General features: G+C 34.5%; 1 protein-coding gene and 1 long non-coding RNA gene across 2 annotated transcripts; one reads left to right on the top strand and one right to left on the bottom strand.

The window, feature by feature from the left end:
- Positions 1-1,632: 1,632 nt before the first annotated feature.
- On the top strand, positions 1,633-20,641 carry LOC148158026 (nuclear GTPase SLIP-GC-like). Its single transcript, XM_088007888.1, has 22 exons — positions 1,633-1,760; positions 1,891-1,972; positions 3,752-3,864; positions 4,030-4,077; positions 7,499-7,523; positions 7,611-7,694; positions 7,926-8,019; positions 8,791-9,007; positions 9,113-9,340; positions 10,718-10,924; positions 11,007-11,182; positions 12,089-12,176; positions 12,262-12,349; positions 12,481-12,602; positions 15,141-15,323; positions 15,416-15,585; positions 15,666-15,783; positions 15,926-16,034; positions 16,133-16,266; positions 18,230-18,311; positions 18,393-18,459; positions 18,571-20,641. Exons 2-21 carry the CDS (start codon positions 1,906-1,908, stop codon positions 18,452-18,454), a joined length of 2,415 nt encoding a protein of 804 aa, XP_087864014.1. The 5' UTR covers positions 1,633-1,760; positions 1,891-1,905; the 3' UTR covers positions 18,455-18,459; positions 18,571-20,641.
- On the bottom strand, positions 12,812-13,965 carry LOC148158027 (uncharacterized). Its single transcript, XR_015764109.1, has 2 exons — positions 13,791-13,965; positions 12,812-13,181 (listed from the first exon to the last, which is right to left on the bottom strand). It is a non-coding gene; the product is annotated as an uncharacterized LOC148158027 (long non-coding RNA).
- Positions 20,642-21,614: the final 973 nt, after the last annotated feature.

Raw genomic sequence — 21,614 nt, 5'->3', positions numbered from 1 at the left:
TTATTTTTATGTGTACACATTACTGACTGATTTCATTACATTTTGGTGCAATTGTTTGTAACTTGTTCTCAAAATTTCTGCACTCTGATTGTTTCTTTAAAAACATATATATTTTTCTCACTTGAAAAAAACTTAAGTTTTTCACAATTTTCACTCGTTAACATGGAAAACTTAACATTTAATTTAAACTTTAGGTGTGACATCACAAAGTTGAAATTTGGAGCTTCATTTTATAATCTCATAGGTATGCAAAGTATTTTTTGTTTGTTTGATTACATGCGGACATAGTGAAATGGATTTAGTTTAACAAGTAAGTTTTCAAAACTTTCACTTTTTGAAAATGTTGAGATGTATCAGAGAGTTTGGAATATTGCGGGCTGCTCGATCTGGCTAGTTCACAGGGTGAAAAAGGGTGGGACATCTGGATGGAGGTCGTTAGAAACCAGGCTAGTCTTTCTCGGGCCCAGCTTAAACAGAATGTCCTCTATATTCTCATCTGTAGTAATACTCAGGAGTTAGAGGCTTCTCGGACCTGTTAGACGGAGAGCTGGGAAGCAACATCTCCCTCCTCTCAGAAGGGGAAGTAGAGAGAGAGAGAAGGGTGGGGGGGGGGGGTGTTGCGCAACAACATAAGTTATGCCATGGGTTTTCTTTTTGTCACGTTAACTTGCACTATCCATGGATTATGATGGGGTTTTCTTGGTGCCTCTTGCTTCTAATTGATCCAACGCCATGGAATCTGATTCTTGCATCTTTTAATGGCATCCTCAAAGCCCCTGGTGCCCTTAGCATTTGCCTAAACTGCTTATGCCATGGGCCACCCTACCTGGAAAGGAGTAGTAAGAAACTACTGCACAAACAGGAGACGCCACAAATAATAAGTTGTTTCAAATCAGTTGATCTGTACACGCACCGTCACAGCTGATCAGATGACAAGTTACAAACCACACTTTGTAGACAAAGGTAAAAGAATGTTCCTGAACCTCATTTGGTTTGCAAATGAAATTCACAGAAGCTAAAGGGGCTGTCCTTTGTTTTTAGAGGGAGAAGGGGAAGCGACGGGGGAGAATATTTTAGTTAAAACTAGTTTCAGCTTTGCACAAGGAACAGTACGCACCTTGTTTGCACTGCAGTTTGTAGACCACAGTAAGGGGAAATGTGGGTAAGCATTATAAAATGCTTTCACCACCAGTGATAAATATTAAAACAAAGTTAATAGATTAAACTAATGTTAAGACAACTCTTTGGTGACAAAATAAAACTAAAATTGATATCAATATAGATATTATCACAATACAGGTAATGCTGATTGTGTATGTTCAGTGAAGCTGAGTGTGCAAGTGTTGTCTAATGCACACTACACTTGCACTCCAAACTATCTCTAACTCACTTTGCCCCTTTCCCAACTGTTTTGGGAAATATGAACCACTTTACTAATGTTTATTTATCTTTACTTCCCTTTGCCTTTAAATTAAAGTTTGTTTTTTGGATTAAGGTGCTCTTTGAGGTGTCAAATTCCAAATATTTTCCTCCTCCTCTCGCAAATCATTTTTAACCACGCCCCTGCCAGCTAAACTGTCTCCCATTTTGTCTCTCTCCAGTCCTCCTCTACTTCCTATTCATTAACCAGGGTGTCTATGAAAGGACTATAGTTATATTTTACCTTTGTCGCACTGTCTGTTGAACTAATCTCACTTATCCCACCAAAGGTTTTTTCCCCTCTCGATTTCCTTACTTCTGTACATTTTCTTCAGTAACTGGTGAGTCTTATATAATCTCAATTTAAAAAAATATTTTTTGAGTAACTGTATTCAAGTTTTAAACATTAATTAACCCAATTTTCAGGTTGGGAAGGAATAGCTAGTAGAAAACCTATGATTTATCTTTCAGTTTCTTTTCGCAGTAATGGATGAATTTGTGCGTGAAAAACTGACTGAATGGAATCTCAGCGAGTTGATTGAAAAATTTGAAGGTGATGTATTAAATGGCTCCTTGTTTGTAAGAAAATGCTAAATGTAGCTGTAACTACTGTGAAAAGGACAACAAAATTCAACACTGTTCCAGTAAACCACATACAAAGTTTGTACTTCATTTACAGGGGAAATGAAGTACAAACTTCATTTCCCCTGGTGAGTCTTATATAATCTCAATTTATATAAATTGAGATTATAGAAGTGTTCATAAAGTGCAGTGCAATTTATGAACACTGCACTTAAAGAAGTGCTCATAAATTGAGTTTAAGTTAAAAACAAAACAAAAAAAACGTGTTTATTTTCAAATGCAAGTTTGGCACAGGTGAAAAGTATTTAAAAAGGGCCTCTAAACATTAAAGAGCAACACAGTTACTTGCATTTTTCTTTTGTTGAATGGACACGCAGCTTAAATGTGTAATGACTTCTTTCAAACCAATGAATGATACATTGACACATGATACAGCTCGGTTTTCAACTAAATCTTAGAATTTTGATTATTTAGTTTATTTTTATATGCTTATCTTCTGGTTGAGTCATGTTTGTAATTTATGTTTAATTTTAGCTGTTTTGAATAGATTTGCTTAATTAGTTAATTTTAGTTTGGGACACAAGTGTTAATATGTAGGTTTTAGAGAGTTCTGTATGCACGAAGGTGGTGATGTGGTTTTTTACCAGTCACTGAGTCATTCAGTCAGTCACTCTCCCACCCAGTCAGTGTTAAAGCAGGTGGTCAAACAATATAGCAAATGATCCTGTGAAGTCTGTATCCAGTCGTTTGCCTGCACCTTTGGAATAAACTGACAAAGAACTGCATTTTGACTTTTGATAGTTTTGTAACTGTGCAAACCAGAAATCCACAATGCATTAAGTGGCTGTTTGAGTTGCATTCACTTTTATTTTGATCACCTTTAAGACTTAAGTTTTTTTTATTTTTGTTTTTTGGGCAAATAGTCACTACATTGGAAGATAGAGTGACAGTTAAAATTTAACATTCATTCACCATGACATGAATGTCTATAATTTTAGAAGTCATGTGAAAAACTTAGGAGACCCTATAAAGTAATCAGTTCTTCTTAACATGTTCAAATGTCAATGTTCTTTTTAGTTTATTTCTTTTGTCTAGAAAATAAAATTATTTAAATACAGAAAAGGGCATAATTTAACCTTGCTTTACTTAGAAATGTTATTCAAAAGGAGAAAGATAGGGTCTAATGTCCCATAACAGTTTCTAAATTTGGTTAAAATAACATCTGCAAGATGCTTTCTGTACTTATCTACCAGTTCTACCTCTAAATATTGTCTGGATGAGAAATATATGAAGGTAAATTATTAAATGTTATGCTTTTTTACTTGAATTATCACCAGAGCTACTTGTAACTGCCAACAGTTTTAGAAATATCTAAGATATGAAAATTATTGTGGTTTTTCCAGAATCAAATTTTATTTATAATAATTTGTAACAATGAGTTAGAAGTGTTCCATGACAGCATGGCAACAGCATCATTTTCTGAACTAAATCAAAAAAGTTATAATTTGTTGTTTTGACAACATATTTTTGACATAGAGCAATGAAATGTCAAATCATTATGTTTCTTAACTCACTATGGGCTCATCCATTGTTAAAAACATGACATTAAGGTTAATTTCACACACGTTAAAATCAAGAGGTTTTACTATAGAGCCATTTAATGCCTTCACACTACACAGTGAATGAGAGAAAAATAGTTTGAAATTGCACCTGCATTATAAAAATTTAGAAAAGCATAATTTGTTTACAGGTGAAGGTATCGACACAGAAGTTCTGTACTGTCTTGGTGACAAAGAAATTGATGAACTGATTCCAAGAATGGGAACAAGGGTGCGATTCAAAAGGAGACTGAAGCTCCTACAGGTAATATTTTGCTCAAATAATGTGCCATTTTTCAACCTCCTGAAATATATTTATACTAAAATATCATCTTACATCTTTCCCTTTTCTGAGATTGTCAATACATATTATCAAAAATTAACACAGATGTGACATTGACAACACATTCAATGATTTAACTGCTTATAGGAAGAAGGACACACAACAAATTGGGAGATACAAAGTTTTCCTGCACAAGTAAGTTGATCATTGTTACAGTTTGGTTAAATCTGAACAATTTTTAAAAAACTGCATTAAGACATCATGGTTAAACTAGATTTTAATCACTTCACCAATTTTCTAAGTAAGTATATTTTACACCAACTGTAGGAAAGAAGTCTGAACCTATGTAGTCCATACATTCAAAGAAATGAAATCATACCTCTTCATAAATCAAGTTATCTGCCTTTGCTGAAACATTCACCCTCATTTCATTGTTTTTCTTCAGCAGTGGAGCTTTGCATGCTAATACAGGCCACAGTAGTTGAGGGCATTGCTTATTTTCTAAGAAATGGCTGTAGCTTGTAATCCCAGGTCTTCATGAAGCTCTCCAAGAGCTTCATGAAGCTCTTGGAGAGAGCTTCTTGGCTTTTGGAGAGCTCTTTGAACAATTATTTTCTGTTCTCTTGTGGGGAGCATCTTCAAACCCTGCCATGTTGCAAAGGGTTTATATTGCAATGACATTTGTTCCATATCCAGATTAAATCTCCAACATGCTCACTGCAACTTTCAGTTCCAGTTTTCTGTTAAAAATGGCATCTTTATGTTTATACCAATGGGGTTGCAAAAGGTCTTAGGACAGCCCCTTTCTCTTCCCTTGATGTGCTGATTCTTATTTGACCATTTAGTCATGAGAGATTATTTTGTAGGCCATCATTTGGGACTAAACTGTTTTAAATTTGAACTAAGTGGCAGATTTGTTTCTAATTGATTTTAGATTTCATGACAAATTTTCTACATTCTTTTGTGTTTTGAAAACATTTTCAAATTCCCTCTGTAATTTATGGACGTCTATAGTTGAATTTCTTTTGTATGGACTGGATGGATTGGACAGCTAGTGAGAATTTCAAGTCATTTTTTTGTTTCAAATGTATTTCTTAAATCTTAAGAAATGTTTATACCTAGAAAATTTGTGATGAGTCAACACCAGCAATATTTAATAAGCAGACTCAACAACAACAACATCATGAAGAAGAAACTCATCAGGCTGACGAAGATTTCCATGCACTTAACATAAGCTCTATTTTTCTTCATATAGATAGTCATAGATAGTCGTAGAAAAAATAAAGTACACCCTGTTTTGAGTCAAGGTTTATACATTTCATGTAATAAAAGCAATTCCATTCTCTAATAAAGCAAAACTGGAAAACTTTTTTTCTACCTTTATTTAAAAGAATCAGACAGGAAGGGGCCAGAGGCACGCGGCAAAGAAACATAGGATGGGAGTTGAACATGGAATGGCCTTAATGAGGTCTATGAAGCATTTATATATGGGATATCCTCTCTCACCACTGCACCAGGCAAAGCCCCTCATGGACATTTTTATTATTATTATTATTATTATTATTATTATTCACACCTCTTAAATTTCAAATATTCACTTATTTGTATGTAGATGGCTGCACAAGTTCCAACAAAGTTGGGAAAAGGGCATATTTACCACTGTTATTTCACCTTTCCTTCAACACTCAATATGCATTTGGAAACTGATGTACAACTTCAGTTGCTCAACAGTCTTCCATGGTCTCCATTTTTGCTGTATTCTGTGCTTCATAATGTGTCACATATTTTCAATGACAGATAGATCTGATACCCACCCTCTTTTACTAGAGAGCCACACTGATGTAAGACATGCAGAATGTGTCTTGGCATTGCCTTGCTGAAATATGCAAGGACTTTGTTGAAATCGACAGCTATTGCTCCAGAATGTATACATCTCTAGAAAAAAATTAAGATACTACTGCACTGAACCCTATTGGAAACCTCCTGGTTATTCCACCACATATTCATTTCTGAACTCTTCCTGAGTTAAAACTTTAGCATTCTTGTTTATAAATGAAGAACTTTTCTTTTCATTTTTTGAGGTCTCAAAGAACTGCATGTGTTTTGTGATTTTGACCATCTCTCATTTTCAGCATTTACATTTCAGTAAACTCTTTGCTTGAAACTTCGGAGACATGTTGTCCGTAGTTCACTGAAAAAAAGGACAATGTTCATTTTACTCACACATATACCTATAAAAAGTAAAATAAAAAAAACTGATCATTTTAAGTGGTCTCTTAATTTTTCCCTGAGCTGTATGTACCTTTCAGCAGTAATGGTGGCTTCACGTAAAAATTACCCATGCCACGGGCACTTACACACCCCAATGTCCTCACAGATGTTGGCTTTTGAACTTTGGCCTGATAACTATCTGGACATTATTTTTCTTGGTTAGACTCAAGGACAGGACATCCATGATTCCCCAAAACACTTTGAAATGTATACTCATCAGATCACAGGACACTCTTCCACTTTGCATCAGTCCATCACAGATAATGACTGTATCTTCTTTGTGGTAAGCTGATGGGAAGTCCCATGCTAATTTGTCTCCTTAACATCTCGTATTCCTACATTTTTATGTCAAATTTTGTTCTGAATTCTCTGTTCCGATAATCCTGGAATGCCCCAATTATCAGGATTACTCTTAGGATAATCTTAAGCAATTTTCCTGCCTTGTGTGGTGTGTTAAGAGAGATCTGGTCCGCTCAGAAGGACAATGAGACAGAACTAATCTAAAATCGGTGATATTCAACATGTTGGATAGTCTTGGCCTGATATTACATTATGTGTGGTGTGCTTCAAGGATGAACAAGAACGCAACCTGTTGAATGTGACAGATAGCCAATGATAAAGCTTGGTGACATAAGCATGGAAGAGAATCCAAAACAAAGAACAGCTAACATGGTGCAACCAAAAGTCCGGGTGGATATCGGAGATGGAGGACTGCAAATCTTTAGTCAACATTTTGTGTAAGGGTTATCATAACTGAAGCAGCAAGGGGAGGAACTGGACCAAAATTGATGTACCTTGTAATTTTTCAATTACTCATTATTAACTTGATATAAGTTGGTTCAATAGGGCTTGACATTGACATCAGCTAAAAGCATGAAAATATTTTATAACATCAAAAAAAGCAAAGAATTGACATAATTAACCAGTGAAGCTATTGAAATAATAGAACAGAAAACAAGCTAGGCAGTTTAACAAGAATTAATGACAAAAAAAGACAATAGAACAACTCACCTCAATATCATAGTGCAAGACTTCAATGTGGATGTACTTTTGTTAACTACAATGGTATCTAATTCAAACTATAATTTGACTATTAAAATATATAGGCATTTTTGGGTAGGAATAATGTTGACCAGAAAAGGGTATTTTATCAGTTTCTGATAAAATAAGACAAAGAGTAGACTATGGACTATGATTGATTATTTTTTATCACTGTAAATGTGTACCAATATCAAATGAAAATGTTTACATATTGTTTTAAAACTTTGCAAAATTGCATTTATATTTCTAAATGATTGTACTAAATGAGCTTTTAAGTAAAATAAATTACTGTGTTCATCCTTAGACATTCCCATCCACCACTGACACAGGTGAGTTATACAGAATCTTATACTGTTACACAAGATATCTGTCTAGAAATCAACCCAGGAACTTGGTTTCTCTTTTTTTGTACCAAGGAAAAAGAAAAATGGACCTTCAGGGTGAATCCAGCAAATGCCAACCGGCAGTGAAACGCAAGCGTGAGAGTGCCTCCTTTGCAGGTATTTTGTGAAATTAATTAATTGTGAAAGCATAATTAAACTATTTAGGTATAAATAAATACATAGTTTTTATTTTAACTTCTTTTTAGGTACAAATATTGTATTTGTAAAATGTGTAAAACTGCAGATATTTTACTTCCTTTGGGTAAAGGCTCTGATACTGAAAGGACTGATGCTCTTCAATTACAATTGCAATTTATCCTTCTAACAGTTTTACATTTTTTCTAACAGAATTAAAAAAATTCTCTGATGTGAAAAACATGATGGACAATGTCTATGACAAACTAGACAACCAAGAGAACACGAAGGTTAACAAGTTCCTGAGGTAAGTTACAACAAGGTCACAAAGCATTTTGTTTTTGGTTAATCTATAAGTCTTCAAATTATTTCAAGTTTCATGTGTGACAGAAACACTTTGGTGTTTTTTTTTAGATTTTCAAAACTGTTGTTCTCTGTAATTTTTATATGCAGTCTTTGTTTACTATAACATGGTTTTATGGATGGCTTCAGTTTTAAGAAGTATGATTTTAATTCTATATTTATAAAGAGTTTTTGATTGGTCTATAAAGTGGTCATTGTACTTTACACACTGTTCCCTCCAAAGTTTACTGTTTTATTTACTTATTTACTGTAAGCAATCTTGAACAGGAAATCTACACTCTTCAAGTTGTTATAAAATTATATTTTTTTATGAAATTTTGATTTTACATAGTGATAATGTATAGTATTACAGCTTTATTAAATTATAACAATTTTGTTACATCGTGGAGGTTCTTGCTGTCTATGACAAAAGTGCAGATACATATATAATATGAAAATCTTGCTAAAATATAAAAAATCTAACAAATGTGCAGTACTGAATTTGAACACTTATTTATTAAGGGATTAGAAATCACTGCTGGTGCTTGCCTGGATCTACTTTTGCATCAATTTACAAGTATTCTCCTAAAGTGAGAGTTATTACATGATGCATAATTTATTTAAAATATAGACCTTTCATAAGCTATTGTTTTCATTTTGAACCCATGTTTTTAGATCATTTACATTATTTTACTTCACAGTTTAATAATTACATGAAGATTTAAATGCTCAACAGATCTAAAATCAGGAATCTGGAGACTGACAAAAGAGAACTGGTCGGTGTTTTTGGTAAAACTGGAGCTGGAAAGACGTCTTTAATAAATGCTGTCATTGAAGAGAAGGGGCTTTTACCCTCTGGAAGTGTCAGTGCCTGTACCTCAGTCATGATTAAAGTGGAGGCTAACAGGTGCAACCAAAAATATGAGGCAGAGATTGAGTTCATTACAAAAGAGGTAAACTGTGGCTCTATATACTTATTTAATTAAAATAAAGTTTCACAAATGTATGTCTCATAAAATTAAAGTTCGTCAATAGATTTTTATTTATTTTTTTTTCAGGAGTGGGAAGATGAGTTGAGCAACATAGACCATTTTCATAAAGATGATGCAGATCAGGAGATGGATGATGATGATGATGATGAATATCATGATCTTGTTGAAAAACTGTCAGGACTATATGGAGAAGACTGGAAACAGAAATCTACTGAGCAACTCATGGACCAGAGATACTTCAGGGAAATTCCAGAATTTCTTAAGGCGACAAGGAAAACTTTGACATGCGAATCAGTAAGAAGAAATTATGCAATAATTTTTCTGATACTCAGTGACTTGTTGGTGAAGCAAAGATGCAACATTGAAAGTGATGGTTCACATGATTCTAGCAAGACCTGCTAAGATGTCTCTTTTGAAACTGGCACTCTCAGAGCTCTTGACAAATGTTTCAAGAAAATGTTATTCCACCAGCTGCTATTCTTGGAAATGACAATCAATCAAATTGTATTTGTATAGCAATTTCCAGCAACAATGCATTTCAAAGTGCTTTACATCATAAAAAAACAAAAATACCTCAGAGGTCTGGAAGGTTGATTCAACAATAGCAGATCTTTAATGTATTGTGGCGCTAAGCCATTCAGTGATTTATACTCTAGCAACAGTATTTTAAAGTCTATTCTCTGAGCTACAGGAAGCCAGTGTAGGGACTTTTGAACTGGTGTCGTGTGCTCTAACTTTCTGGTTTTAGTCAACACAAGCAGCAGCATTCTGGATCAGCTGCAGCTGGAGGACTGATTTTTTTTAGGCAGACCTGTAAAGACACTGTTGGAGTAATCAATGTGAATAAAGAAAAACACATGAATGAGTTCCTCTACATCTTGCTGAGACACTAGTCCTCTAATCCTGGAAATGTTCTTCAGGTGATAGAAGGCCGACTTTTTAACTGTCTTTGATGGCTTTGATGAGAAGTTACCTACTGAAACAAAGTAATCGCTGTTCTTTAGGTAAAATACAAACCAGCCAGAGAGTCCGACCCAGTCATTCCAGTAATATGTCATTGTCAGCAGTGTTAAAAGCTGCATGGAGGTCAACAGAACCAGCACTGTGGTTTTTCCACAGTCTGTGTTTATATGGATGTCAATGAACACTTTGACGAGGGTAGTATTACCCTAAAAGACGTCAAAGTGGTTGGCTATCATTTGGAAGCCATTTCACTGTTGACGAATGAAGGTTGGAGATCAGCCTGTAATTCTGCTGTAGTGATTTGTCCAGATTGCTCTCTTTTAGCAGTAGTTTGATAACTGCTGTTTTTAAAGCGGAAAACACCCAATGAAAGGGATGAGTTTATCATTTGAATGAGATAATTTTCAATGGCAGGAAGACATGCCCGACAACACAAAAATCAGTGAACAGACTCCAATCTTGAGCACTTATTGCCAAATCACATTTTTGCTGGTAATATTTAGTTTGAATCATCCCTTTCCCAGAGTGCACTTATTTCACCATATTTCATTTGGATTATGATTTTTAAGTTTAATTTACTGTGGTCATAGTTTAAGTTAAATGAATTCTACCTTTCACATGGAGAAGTCATCTTGCCAGAATTATGCCAGAAGATTTTGAGGGCAATGAATTTATTACAAACATTGTTTTTGTTTGTTTGTTTTGCAGTCTGCAGAATTATCTGCAAAAATTATGAAATACACAAGAAGTAACACAAAATACAAGGAATATGGAGATGTAAAGAGGTGGTTTTGGCCCCTGGTGAAGTGTGTCACTGTCAGGGTGCCACGTAATAATTTTCTCAAACATGTCACACTTGTGGACCTTCCTGGGAATGGAGACCGCAATAAAAATAGAGATGAAATGTGGAAAGAGGTAACTTGTACTTGATTATTGTGTTTTTCACTGAATCCTATATTAGTAGTTCTTTATTACTATATATGTAATGCCACTTCAGATTGTTGGAAACTGCTCTACTGTGTGGATTGTCAGTGAAATCAACAGAGCAGCATCAGAGAAAGAATCCTGGGAAATCCTGAAAAGTGCAAGTAGTCTCCTTGGAAACGGTGGCGAATGTCGGCACATTCACTTTATCTGCACCAAGACTGACATCATTGAAGATTTACCAGATCAGTAAGTTGGCTGATATGCTAAAAGGCCATAGTTCAATAAACCATTTAATTTTAGACAAGGTGGTTCTCAAATATTCGACACCAGTAATAGTAACATATATTTATAATGATTTTATATGTGCCTAACTCTAACATTTACCATTACCAGCATATTTCCACCTCTTTCTTATACTTAATTCACACCACAGCTCTAGCCATATCTCCTAACTCAAAAAATGAGCAGCTTGATCCTTCAGGCCTATCCTTCGACAGCAACATTATTTTATTTCATAGCACCATTCATACACAAGAAATCCAAAGTTTTTAACAGGGAATTAAAGGAAAGAAAATTGGAAAGTAATAAATGCCTTTAACAATTTGCTAAAAATAGAACTTAATGGCATAAACATAAAAGCATTGCATAAAAGAAATATGTTAAAATATTGATTGTACAGAAAATCTGATTTTAATTTTATTTTACCAATTCAAACTAGATAGAGGCTTAATTTCACACTTTTATTCATATCTGGTTTTTAAGATGATGGTTCTAAGCAAGTACGGGATGTAAGAAAGATCTAGATGATTTGGACCTCATGACAACTCAGAAATTTCTTTTTGGCTAAAAATCATTTAGTGATTTATACTTTATAAGTTATAGTTGAACTTTTTGGTCCCAATGAGTGCTTCAGAAGATAAGTGAAATGGTTATACACTTGACATAAACAAGTACACACACACTCACAGTGCATGGTTTTAAGCAAGAAGGGGAAGTAAAAGACACTATTCCTTTACAGCCAATGTAAAGGAATAATGTATCTTACATGAAGGAAGATACACTGGTCCTGCTATGAAGCAATTGCGATTCATATGTGTGACAAGCGTTGCGTAAATAAATATGACATTCTTTCTTCCTTTCTTTTACCTCCAGAGCTGATAAATTGACTGCTATACTCAAAAGAAACATGGAAGCCAAAAAATTACTGAACAACGAATTCAAGAAACTAACCACAGTTAAGGTGAGCTCCAAAGTCTGGCAGAATATGTGAAACAAAAAATGACCACTCAAAAACAAGATTGCATTCATCAACACTTTTTTCTTAGAAACATTTCAGTGACGACTATTTTGAAGTGTTCACAGTGAGCTCCAAAGCGTTTGTCAGAAAGAAATATCTTAGTCCGAAAAACTCTGGTAGGTTAATTGTCCCTGTTTTAAGGATTAAAATACTTTTCACATAAATGTACAAATTACAGCAGTCTGTTTGATATTCACTGTAAGAGTATGATTAGAAACAGATTATAAAAATAATTTTGTTTTCACAGAAATACCCAAACTTCAAGAATTTTTGCAAATTCTCAATGACAAACATTCAGAGATGTTAAACTACTTGTCTGGAGCTCAAGGGATTCTTTCTTTGATTCAAGGAGCCAGATCCAGGAACATGGTAAGACTATGCTCCTGAGCATAAGAAGACAAGAAGAAAGGTCCAAACAAGGAAATTATTACTCTAAAATGTTAAGTAGACATATAAATGTGCACATGTAACGCTAATTAAGGCTAGGCGCCTGACTACAGCCAAATATAATAATAGGCACTCAGATAGGTTCGACTATGGAGCCCGTGTGTGTGAATAAAACACAATCAGACAGAAAGTAAATTTAAGTTATTGTATTCAAGCTTGTTTTTTTTTCATATATTTAGGAAGATATGCAATAATAATGATGATATTTATAATAACAGTGATTTGCTATAAATATAACCAAAAGACACAACCAGGAAAAAAAAACAACAAAAACAATAAACCCTGATGACACCCAAGAGTTTTCTTTCTATTTTGAGTCCATTTGTGAGTCCAGGGTGATTAATGGTCCATCAATCAATTATCTGACTGTTTTTTTGTCCATGATCCAGTGCAAATAGATCCAGAATGAGAAAGTAGCTTGGTTCATACTCCTACCGCAAAGCTGCGGTGATCCGTAGCTCGCCATCCTGGGTTGACACAGGGGGTGGAAAAAAACCTGACCTACACAAGGTCATAAATATAAATAAAACAAATCAGCTTTCACATTCAAACAGGGTCAAAATAACTAAACATTCAATAATCACAAAAAAATAGCTATATTGCATAGAGTATTTCTCAGGAATCTTTGAAATTAATTTCAAATTAAAGATCGCGATCAAGTTTACAGATTCAAATTAAAGTTACAGATCAAATTAAAGTTAGATTTAAATTAAAGTGCACTTTCAAATTGTACCCAAATTTAATTGGCAGCAGTGTCAATTAAACTTAATCGACTTCCGTATTGTTTCAAATAATTGTTTTCCTGTTTTTCTTTTGTTTCGTTGCGCAGCTCAAAAAAAAAAATTAACCAAACCTAGATTTCTATAGGCCGTCAACAAAATAAATGAGAAGTAACTAAAACTATCCTAAAAGGACACATTTGCAAAAATCAAAGGGCCTATTTAATATTTTGACAATATAAAATCTATTCGGCCACAAAATTAACAAAAAACGATTACCTTTTAGTCAATAACACCAATTTTCAACCATTAACACATAAATTGAGTGGGCGTGTCGCCACCGCATTTCTATTAAAAAGAAAACCCAAAGTACTTAAAACAAACAACTCACCGTCGAGCGGTAGATAGAAAACACCCAATTAAATCTTTCGGCTGCGTTAACAAGCCTCGATCCAGCCGTATTCTTCCATAGGTTTAGAAGACGCCAAGACGAGCAGCTAGCCACAGCGACAACAGCACACCGCAATGGATATCCGAGTTAACATATGACCCGGAACTTAAAGTGGGTCGTCACTTAGACCCGCCAAAATAAAATATGGCTTAATTATTTTATGCAGGTTACACACACAGCACAAATTAAACCATGAACAGCGAGCCAGATTATGACCTCAGGATTCCATGCTGAAATGAAGAATGTGAACTTTGAGTAATTTTGCAATAACTTGTTCGTTCTGTTGGCATTTATTAAGCAAGTTCTTCAGCCACTATAAGAATGTGGCCTTGTTGGCCGTTTTACAAGTTGTTTTGTCTGAAAGCCTGTATATAGTTCCTCTTAAATCCTGGGAAGAATGTAGTATTAGTCTCAATTTTAAATAAGGACTACTGATGGTGTCAAACCTGGAATTCTGTGTTATTTTAATAATGTGATCTTTTTCTTAAGAGGAAACATCAAATCATAAGATGCTTTTGGTGATTGATGATCTGCCTCAGAGAGTGAAACTTTAGTCAGAAGGAAAGGTTTCTCTTTAAAACCAAGACGCTTGACTCATCCAAACCACAGGAGTTGTCACTTAGTATACGTTAGGCTGTGTGTCAAAGTTTGGTATGTCAAAATTTTAAAGTTTTATTGGCTCTTGTGGGCTTTATTTGAGAGTGATTAAACTAGAAATTAGGCAATGAGACAGGGGGAAGACACGCAGCAAAGGTCATCAGGCTGGGGCTTTAAGCTTTGATGAGAACATGTTGGGTGAACCCAACACGGGTTGTGCTTTACCCCTGAAAAGCTGTTTTTACAAATATTTGAAAAGATTTGCACTTCGGTGTGATAGGAACCATAAAGCCACCATGGCAAACAGAGATAGCTCTAGATAACATAAGCAACTTTAACATAATCTTAATTGACATACACATATGTTTTTTATGTCTCTTATTTTTCTGAAGGAGAATTGAAGCCTAAATTTCCACAACAGCACAAATTCAAGTTGAGAGACTGATAAAGAAAAGTTACCTGGAAATGAAGTGTTGCTGCTTAAAAGTTGTTGATTTATGAAAATTAGTGTCAGTGTGTAAGCTGTGTGTCAGGTAGTGTTCAGACGTTATGATCTATATAAAACTAAAATGACCATAAAAGTAAAAGATTTGTTTAAATATTGCCTAACCAAGCTTATTGCTTGAGTAACAGGATTTGATAAAGTAAAAGGATAATACAATACTTATAAAGTTTGTTGTCTTTTTTTTTAAGGATAGAGGAAATGAAGATGTGTGTATTGGCCTTCAGAGTAACCTAAGTCACCAAATTGAGTCAATCAGAAAGAAAATGGAGGAGAGTAACATTACCTTTGAAATCTGCCTTCAAGGAGGAGTTAAAAATTCCCAACAAGATTGTGCAGATTATACAATCTTGAAGCCCTTTCTGTATTCACCAGTATGTATTAATATCTATTTACATTTATTAATATTTTATCACAGTTCATATTTGGGATATTAACCTCAGTAATTTTCAATTTGCTTCCTCAGACATATAAAAAAAAGCAAAAGAGTGGCTGTGATTATTATCAGACACTAAAAAAAGTGGTTGAAAATAATGGCATCTGGAAACCTAAAAAAGGGAAAGAAATAAACCTCAACATGAAACTGATCTCACCCCTGACTGACAGCATTGATGAGGAATTCAGAAAAACGTTCCCGTAAGAACTTCATGAGCATAGAAACAGTCTAAATATGAGAGAAAGACATCAGGCTAACATAACCTCAATATATCTTTCAGGAATGATGGGAAATGTGGTCCTTTCAATGGAGTAATCAAGAATTTTTCACTTGATACTGAAGCGCTAAAACAAAAGTACAGTGATGTTGAACTGCAACTGACGTTTCTGAAGTCAGAGGTAACAGATAAGATAAGTAACATACTGACAGAGACATTTTATTAAATTGATTTTTAATTGTCAGAAAATTGTTGATCAACTTAGATATAGTTGAAAGTATTATTCTCAACACCTGCTAATATGTATTTTACATTTTCCTTAGGAAGAACAAATGAAGACAAAGCTGATTAAACTGATTCGTAACCGGAAAAAAAATATCTACCGCAGTCTGACAAAGACAATTGAGGAAATGATGAAAGTGTGCTATAATGGTGAGACTAACTAATATGATAAAAAGTCATTAGAACACCACGCTCATCCTTTCCTTGTTATTTTGTATTAAAACACACATTAATTTTCTGCTTTGCAGAAGCAGCAGGAATTTCAGGACGTGGTTCAGTGGAAAATATGAAGAATACTATATGGAGACATGTCCAGGAATCAAAGAGCACCATGTTTGAAAAGGCTAAAGACGACATGTTGGCCCTGCATTGCAGCTTGATGGTGTGTTACAATTAATGCATTGAAATTAACATATTTTTTTCATTCCTATCAAAACTCTCAACTCTACAGAGCCCTACAGAGGGCTACCGAATTCTACAGAGGGGACATGGAGGATTTTTTTTTTTCTTTTGCATTCCCTCACAATAGGTTTTGTGTTTTCTCGCAATAAGCAAATGCATGTCTTTCCTAAAGAATAAGATATAAAACTTCAGATATCTCGCAAACGGGATATTAACATACATGGAAAAACCTTATGGAAATCTAATAGCAGATTAGATTTCCATAGGTGGCAGACCTGCCACCTAAGACAGACTTTCAGTATTCAGTTATGCCACATGAACTGATCAGTACATTGTTGTGAGAGAACGCAAAACCTATTGCAAAAGTTTTGCAAGGGAACGTGAAAGCTTTGTAAGGTAACAGAAAATTATTGCGAAGGAACGCAAAATAAATGTTTTCCCACATGTCCCTAAAGTGGCTCTATTCTATAAGACTATTGTATAAGGAATAATCCCACTGCTTAGTGCACTGTTTGTTTGTTCTTTAAGACTCCATTTTACAAAAACAAACAATTCTGTCATGAAAAAACGTGTGTCTACACAAAATGATAGAGTAAGATCATCCCGTACATGTTATGCATACACTTAAACTAATATTTGACAGCATTCAGCATACATGACTGAATGCTGAAATTAAATCAAGAGGTGATCTGTCTAATGGTGTCCACACTAATACTAACACGTTGTTGGATCTTTTTGGTAAATTTTCTCCGTAAATAGTTGTAGTTACATTAAATTGTATGGAAGATTAAAGGTTTATTATGCATCAGTTACCTTTTTAATTAAAAACAGGCCAAAGTCAGTTAAGGAGGTGTAAAACTTTTTATAAATGCCCTTGTGCCTGCCTGAGTTTCAGCAGGTCCAGGGAACTTGTGACACCAGCTGCTTTTCCTTGAATCATAGAATTGTGCAAATTGAAATCACATAAATATCACATAAATAAATGTGCTTAATGGAAACATAAGTTTTGTTCTAGAATGAGATGGTTTCTTTGCTGTATTAATATAAATGTATTTTGCAAAGATACAATGGAAATAATTTTTCACATTACTCACGTCATGTGGACACTGGATACGACTGGCTACTACTAGTGCAAACCACAAAGAAGACAACAGGAAGTTGTAGGAGGATAAGGGTTTGTTTTAGGTTTTTTTGGACAATATGCAACTGCCTCTACAAGAGCTCTCGCATCATCCCACAGTTCATCAAAATTTGTTTTATTCAAACATGTTAAATAGTTTTCTTGTGAAATCGCAAACTACAATTTCTCTAAAATGTTACATACATAGCTGTGTCCAAGTTTAAGGGGCTTGTCACTTAAACACCTGAATAAGACGCCGACATCTCCTATCGTGGCTAATAGACTATGCTTATGCCATAACTGAGTTATGAGTATACAGTATCTCATGTAAGTGTTGACTTCCATCACTGCCATGACTTTTCATTACTTATACCATGAACAAGCTTAATCACATGTGATTTTAATTTAATTTATTTAACTGAAACAATGTGATTGCTAAGTTGTGTTTTTGTACATTAGAAAAATATCGACACACTTTTGTAATGCAAATGCAGCTAGTGTGTTGAGATCACCCATGGATCATTTGTTCCACATGCAGCCTAAGTTTTGCTGCACACACATAGAAACTTGCTAAAACATGTAAATCGGGGTTCTACTTTCCTTGCTTTTAGGAAAAGCAGCTGGTACCAGTTGATATACATTTTTAAGAGTCTTGATGTGATATAACATATATAGTAAGGAAAGTCATACAATTAAATAAAAATAAACCTCTCAGTTAAACAGCATGAAATTAGGTTTTTGTAAACAATACCGATATATGAGTTTACTTTGAAGTCAACTTTTGATTCTACCATAAGTAATAAATCTTTTAATGTCAAATTAGATTGAAATCTTGGAGACGCTGGAAAATACCATGAAGGAATCAATTGAGCTCTCACTCAATATTGATGACCACTCTCTTCCAGGTAAACTGCTATCCCTTTAAGTAAAATGAATAATTTATCAATATTTGTCCCAGAAATGCAGAATTTAAAAATTGTTTTTAGATGTTTCAGAGGGGCTCACAATGGTCCAGAAACTCCAGGATGAATTGCTAAAAAGAGGCTAAAGCAGGTAAAGACAAAGTACTTAATCTATAAATGCTGTTTTTGTAAACTAGTTTTTCTGACTATTGTTACCAAACATTTTAAATATGTTGTTGCCTTTCTATTCAATCCAATCCAGGAATCCATCTTCATGTACATTGTGTCTACAGCTATTCAGGATTTGAAAGAAAACTCTCTTTGATCAGATAAATCCTAACTGATTTGCCACTATTGTTTCTTCTTCATGTTTAATTTACTGTCATTTCAAACCAAGAAAATTATTTGGCACTATGCTGTGTATAAAATTTGTTTGAACTGAATACAGAAAATGTTTTGAATCGATATTTTAGGTTTATTTCTTCTCTTCTGGTTATAATGGTTGCTTTTTATCATGTATGATTATGGTAGAAAAATGTAAATGTGATGAGAGTGAGGGAGGACAATTGCTTATCACTCTGGTTTAATCCAAATCAATGTTTCAAATGAGTATCTTTTCTCAGTTTTGAAATCGGATTAAGGACAGTCGATATTATTTTAGATTTTACTTTTTTTATGTAATACAAGCAACTTTGGCTTGTCGAGAAAAGTCGAGCTCAGCCCACTTCCCCATGCTGGAGATTTTAGTTTAATAATAACAATGAATAAAGTTATCTTTAAAACTGATTACACAGGTGACATCAAGACCCAACAGTAGAGTCAGACGGTAATAAAATTAATCTGGTTGTGTGTGTTGTTATAGTGTCCTGCAAACTTTGCCTTAATTCTACTTTTCTCTATTTAATCATAAAAAATCATAGTCAGACAGAAAGAGAGTCATGGAACAGGAAAAGCAGGTTTCCTGAAAAAGGAGGAAGTTTCCATCCTGCAGTGAATAAAAATAGTTCAGAGTCCTCATTTCGGAGCATTAAAGGTTTAAAGAATAAAATCTAAACATTTTGAGTAATTGGATAAAACCCAGATTAAAATACTTACATTAAAAATGATAACTTATGATTAAACTAATAATTAATATTGGTTTAACCTGTGGTTGATGTTGGTTTGATTATAAGAATATTTACACTTATACTTATGAAAATACTTAAAGGTGAAAGAAGTAACTGTAACATGGTGTCAAATAATTAGAATAATGAATTATTCTTGGTTTCTTTTCAGAAATGTCTGTAATAACTCACATCATGATTATAATAAGAGTAACTAATAAGTAATGGTTATTATAAAATTATAAATGAATGCTAAATCAGAGAAACTAAAAAGTTATAAATGTGATTTTGACATTGAACTTGAAATGGTGTGAAATGTGTAACTGTAACTAAAGGTCACTGATGTGTTGGAGGTAGATGGTAGGTGAAAGGTCAGGGGAAAAGAGGAACCGAAAGGAGAGCAGAGGTGACCAAGACATTAGGTCATCAGAACAGACATCATGACTCCAAGATGGTGATGGATATGAGATCATCTGTCCAAGCAGAAACAGGAAGTGAGATTTTTGAGATGCATGAAGAAAACAGGTGCAGAGGGCAAACAGAGAACTTCAGAAGTTCAGTTCTAAAGAACAAGGGAGTTCATCTGAAGGTTGAGGCCAACCAAAAGGCAGTTGACGTCAAGGAAAAACGCACGTGAGGAAAGAAAGTGTGTGGCTGCTGATAAGAATAAAAAGACACCAGACAGGAGGATCGGGGTTCTTTGTTCCGCAGCGTTCTAGTCGAGCACACATGGAGATGCAGAATCAATGGAGGGCTGCTTGCTGATACCCCGGGATGATGAGACTGCTCGCTGCCCAAGGAAGGGACAAGATCCGTTTATCCACAACCCGGGACTCTGATTTGACTGCGGCCCTGCACTCAACCCAAAGGATTACAACGATGCTGCAGTGGACATGGGGAATATACCAAGATCTTTTGTGGATAAAGAACTGAGTTTGTTGAGGATTCTCACCAGTTCAATTTTGGATTTATTCTGAAAGGATTCTGCCAAGACAAAGACAGGACTCCATCCATGGACGTTAAAGTATCTGCTGCCAAGATCGTCTCTGCATCTGGGTTTGAGTAATACTGCCTCCCCCCAAAGCCTCTATTTAGATTAAGACACAGTGTAGGGTAGTAGTAGGAGTAATTACTGTTGATTCTTTAAAGTTTTTAATTTCTTAATTTTTATTGAAATGCTGTATGTCCTTTTCCTTGCTAAAGCTTGCTAATAAAATTACTAAAGTCTAATTTGATGTTGTGGACAGTTAAATTAATTGAGTCATCTAGATTTAATTTCTCTGATCATTGTAAAATCAATGTTTATGGTTCTAGTAACTTAGGGTGGCTTCCTACGTTCTTTAGTTCAGATAAATAATGTCCCTGGGACTTATTCCTAGTCGCTAAAATTATCTAAGCCGGTAACAAGTGCACGTTAATTACAGGGGAAGAGCTGCCGTTAACAGGCGTGGTTCATGAGTTCGGACACCGGCGGGGCTACTCCGATGTCTGAATCGTGGACTGAAGCGGGGCATAACGTCTGGATGAAGGCAGTTAGAGCTTAGACGAATCTTCCTCGCCCCCAGCTTAAATAAAAGTTCTCTATATTCTTAATTGCGGTAATATTCTGGAATTAGAGGCTTTTCGGACCCGTAAGACGGAGAGCTGGGCAGTAGTCAGTCTGCTAGAGTTGGGAGGAGTTAAGGGCGTGGCTGAATACTGAGAATTAACAGGCTTCTTTTCCATAGAATGTGCAAAGATTAAATCACAAACTTTAACGTAGAACTGTATCTATGTATTTTTTGAAAGCTGTGGCATATTCAAATAAAAAAGTTAAAAGACAGTATTTTGTCCTCTGTCCTTATATAAAAAATGCTAATATGGAATAGGAAATAATTTTAGCTGTGTTGCATAAGTTTGTTATATTCAGATTGCAGTGATATAGAATTTGTACTTTCCGTTTCTATTATTTCACAGTTTTAACATAAGTGTTATGTGTTTTATTGAATTTAAAATTGTTGAGATTTGAAGCTTAACTGGATGACAAATTAAATTTCATTGTATTGTATTTAATAGTAAGTTTAAATTTAATTCACATTTGTCTTGAATTTGCAGTTAAAAATAGGCATTTTTAAGAATTTCATGACAGTTTTCATTATTGTAAAAATGCAGAATGTCAGTTGAAGCTAATATTACTCATCAGAAAATAATGAAATCAGTTTTA

Source organism: Poecilia mexicana, unplaced genomic scaffold (genome assembly GCF_051168715.1).
Source record: "Poecilia mexicana isolate PSO_F unplaced genomic scaffold, ASM5116871v1 scaffold_8, whole genome shotgun sequence".
Classification (NCBI taxonomy): domain Eukaryota; kingdom Metazoa; phylum Chordata; class Actinopteri; order Cyprinodontiformes; family Poeciliidae; genus Poecilia; species Poecilia mexicana.
The sequence above is the reverse complement of the archived record's forward strand: the minus strand, read 5'-3'. Positions and strand labels throughout refer to the sequence as shown.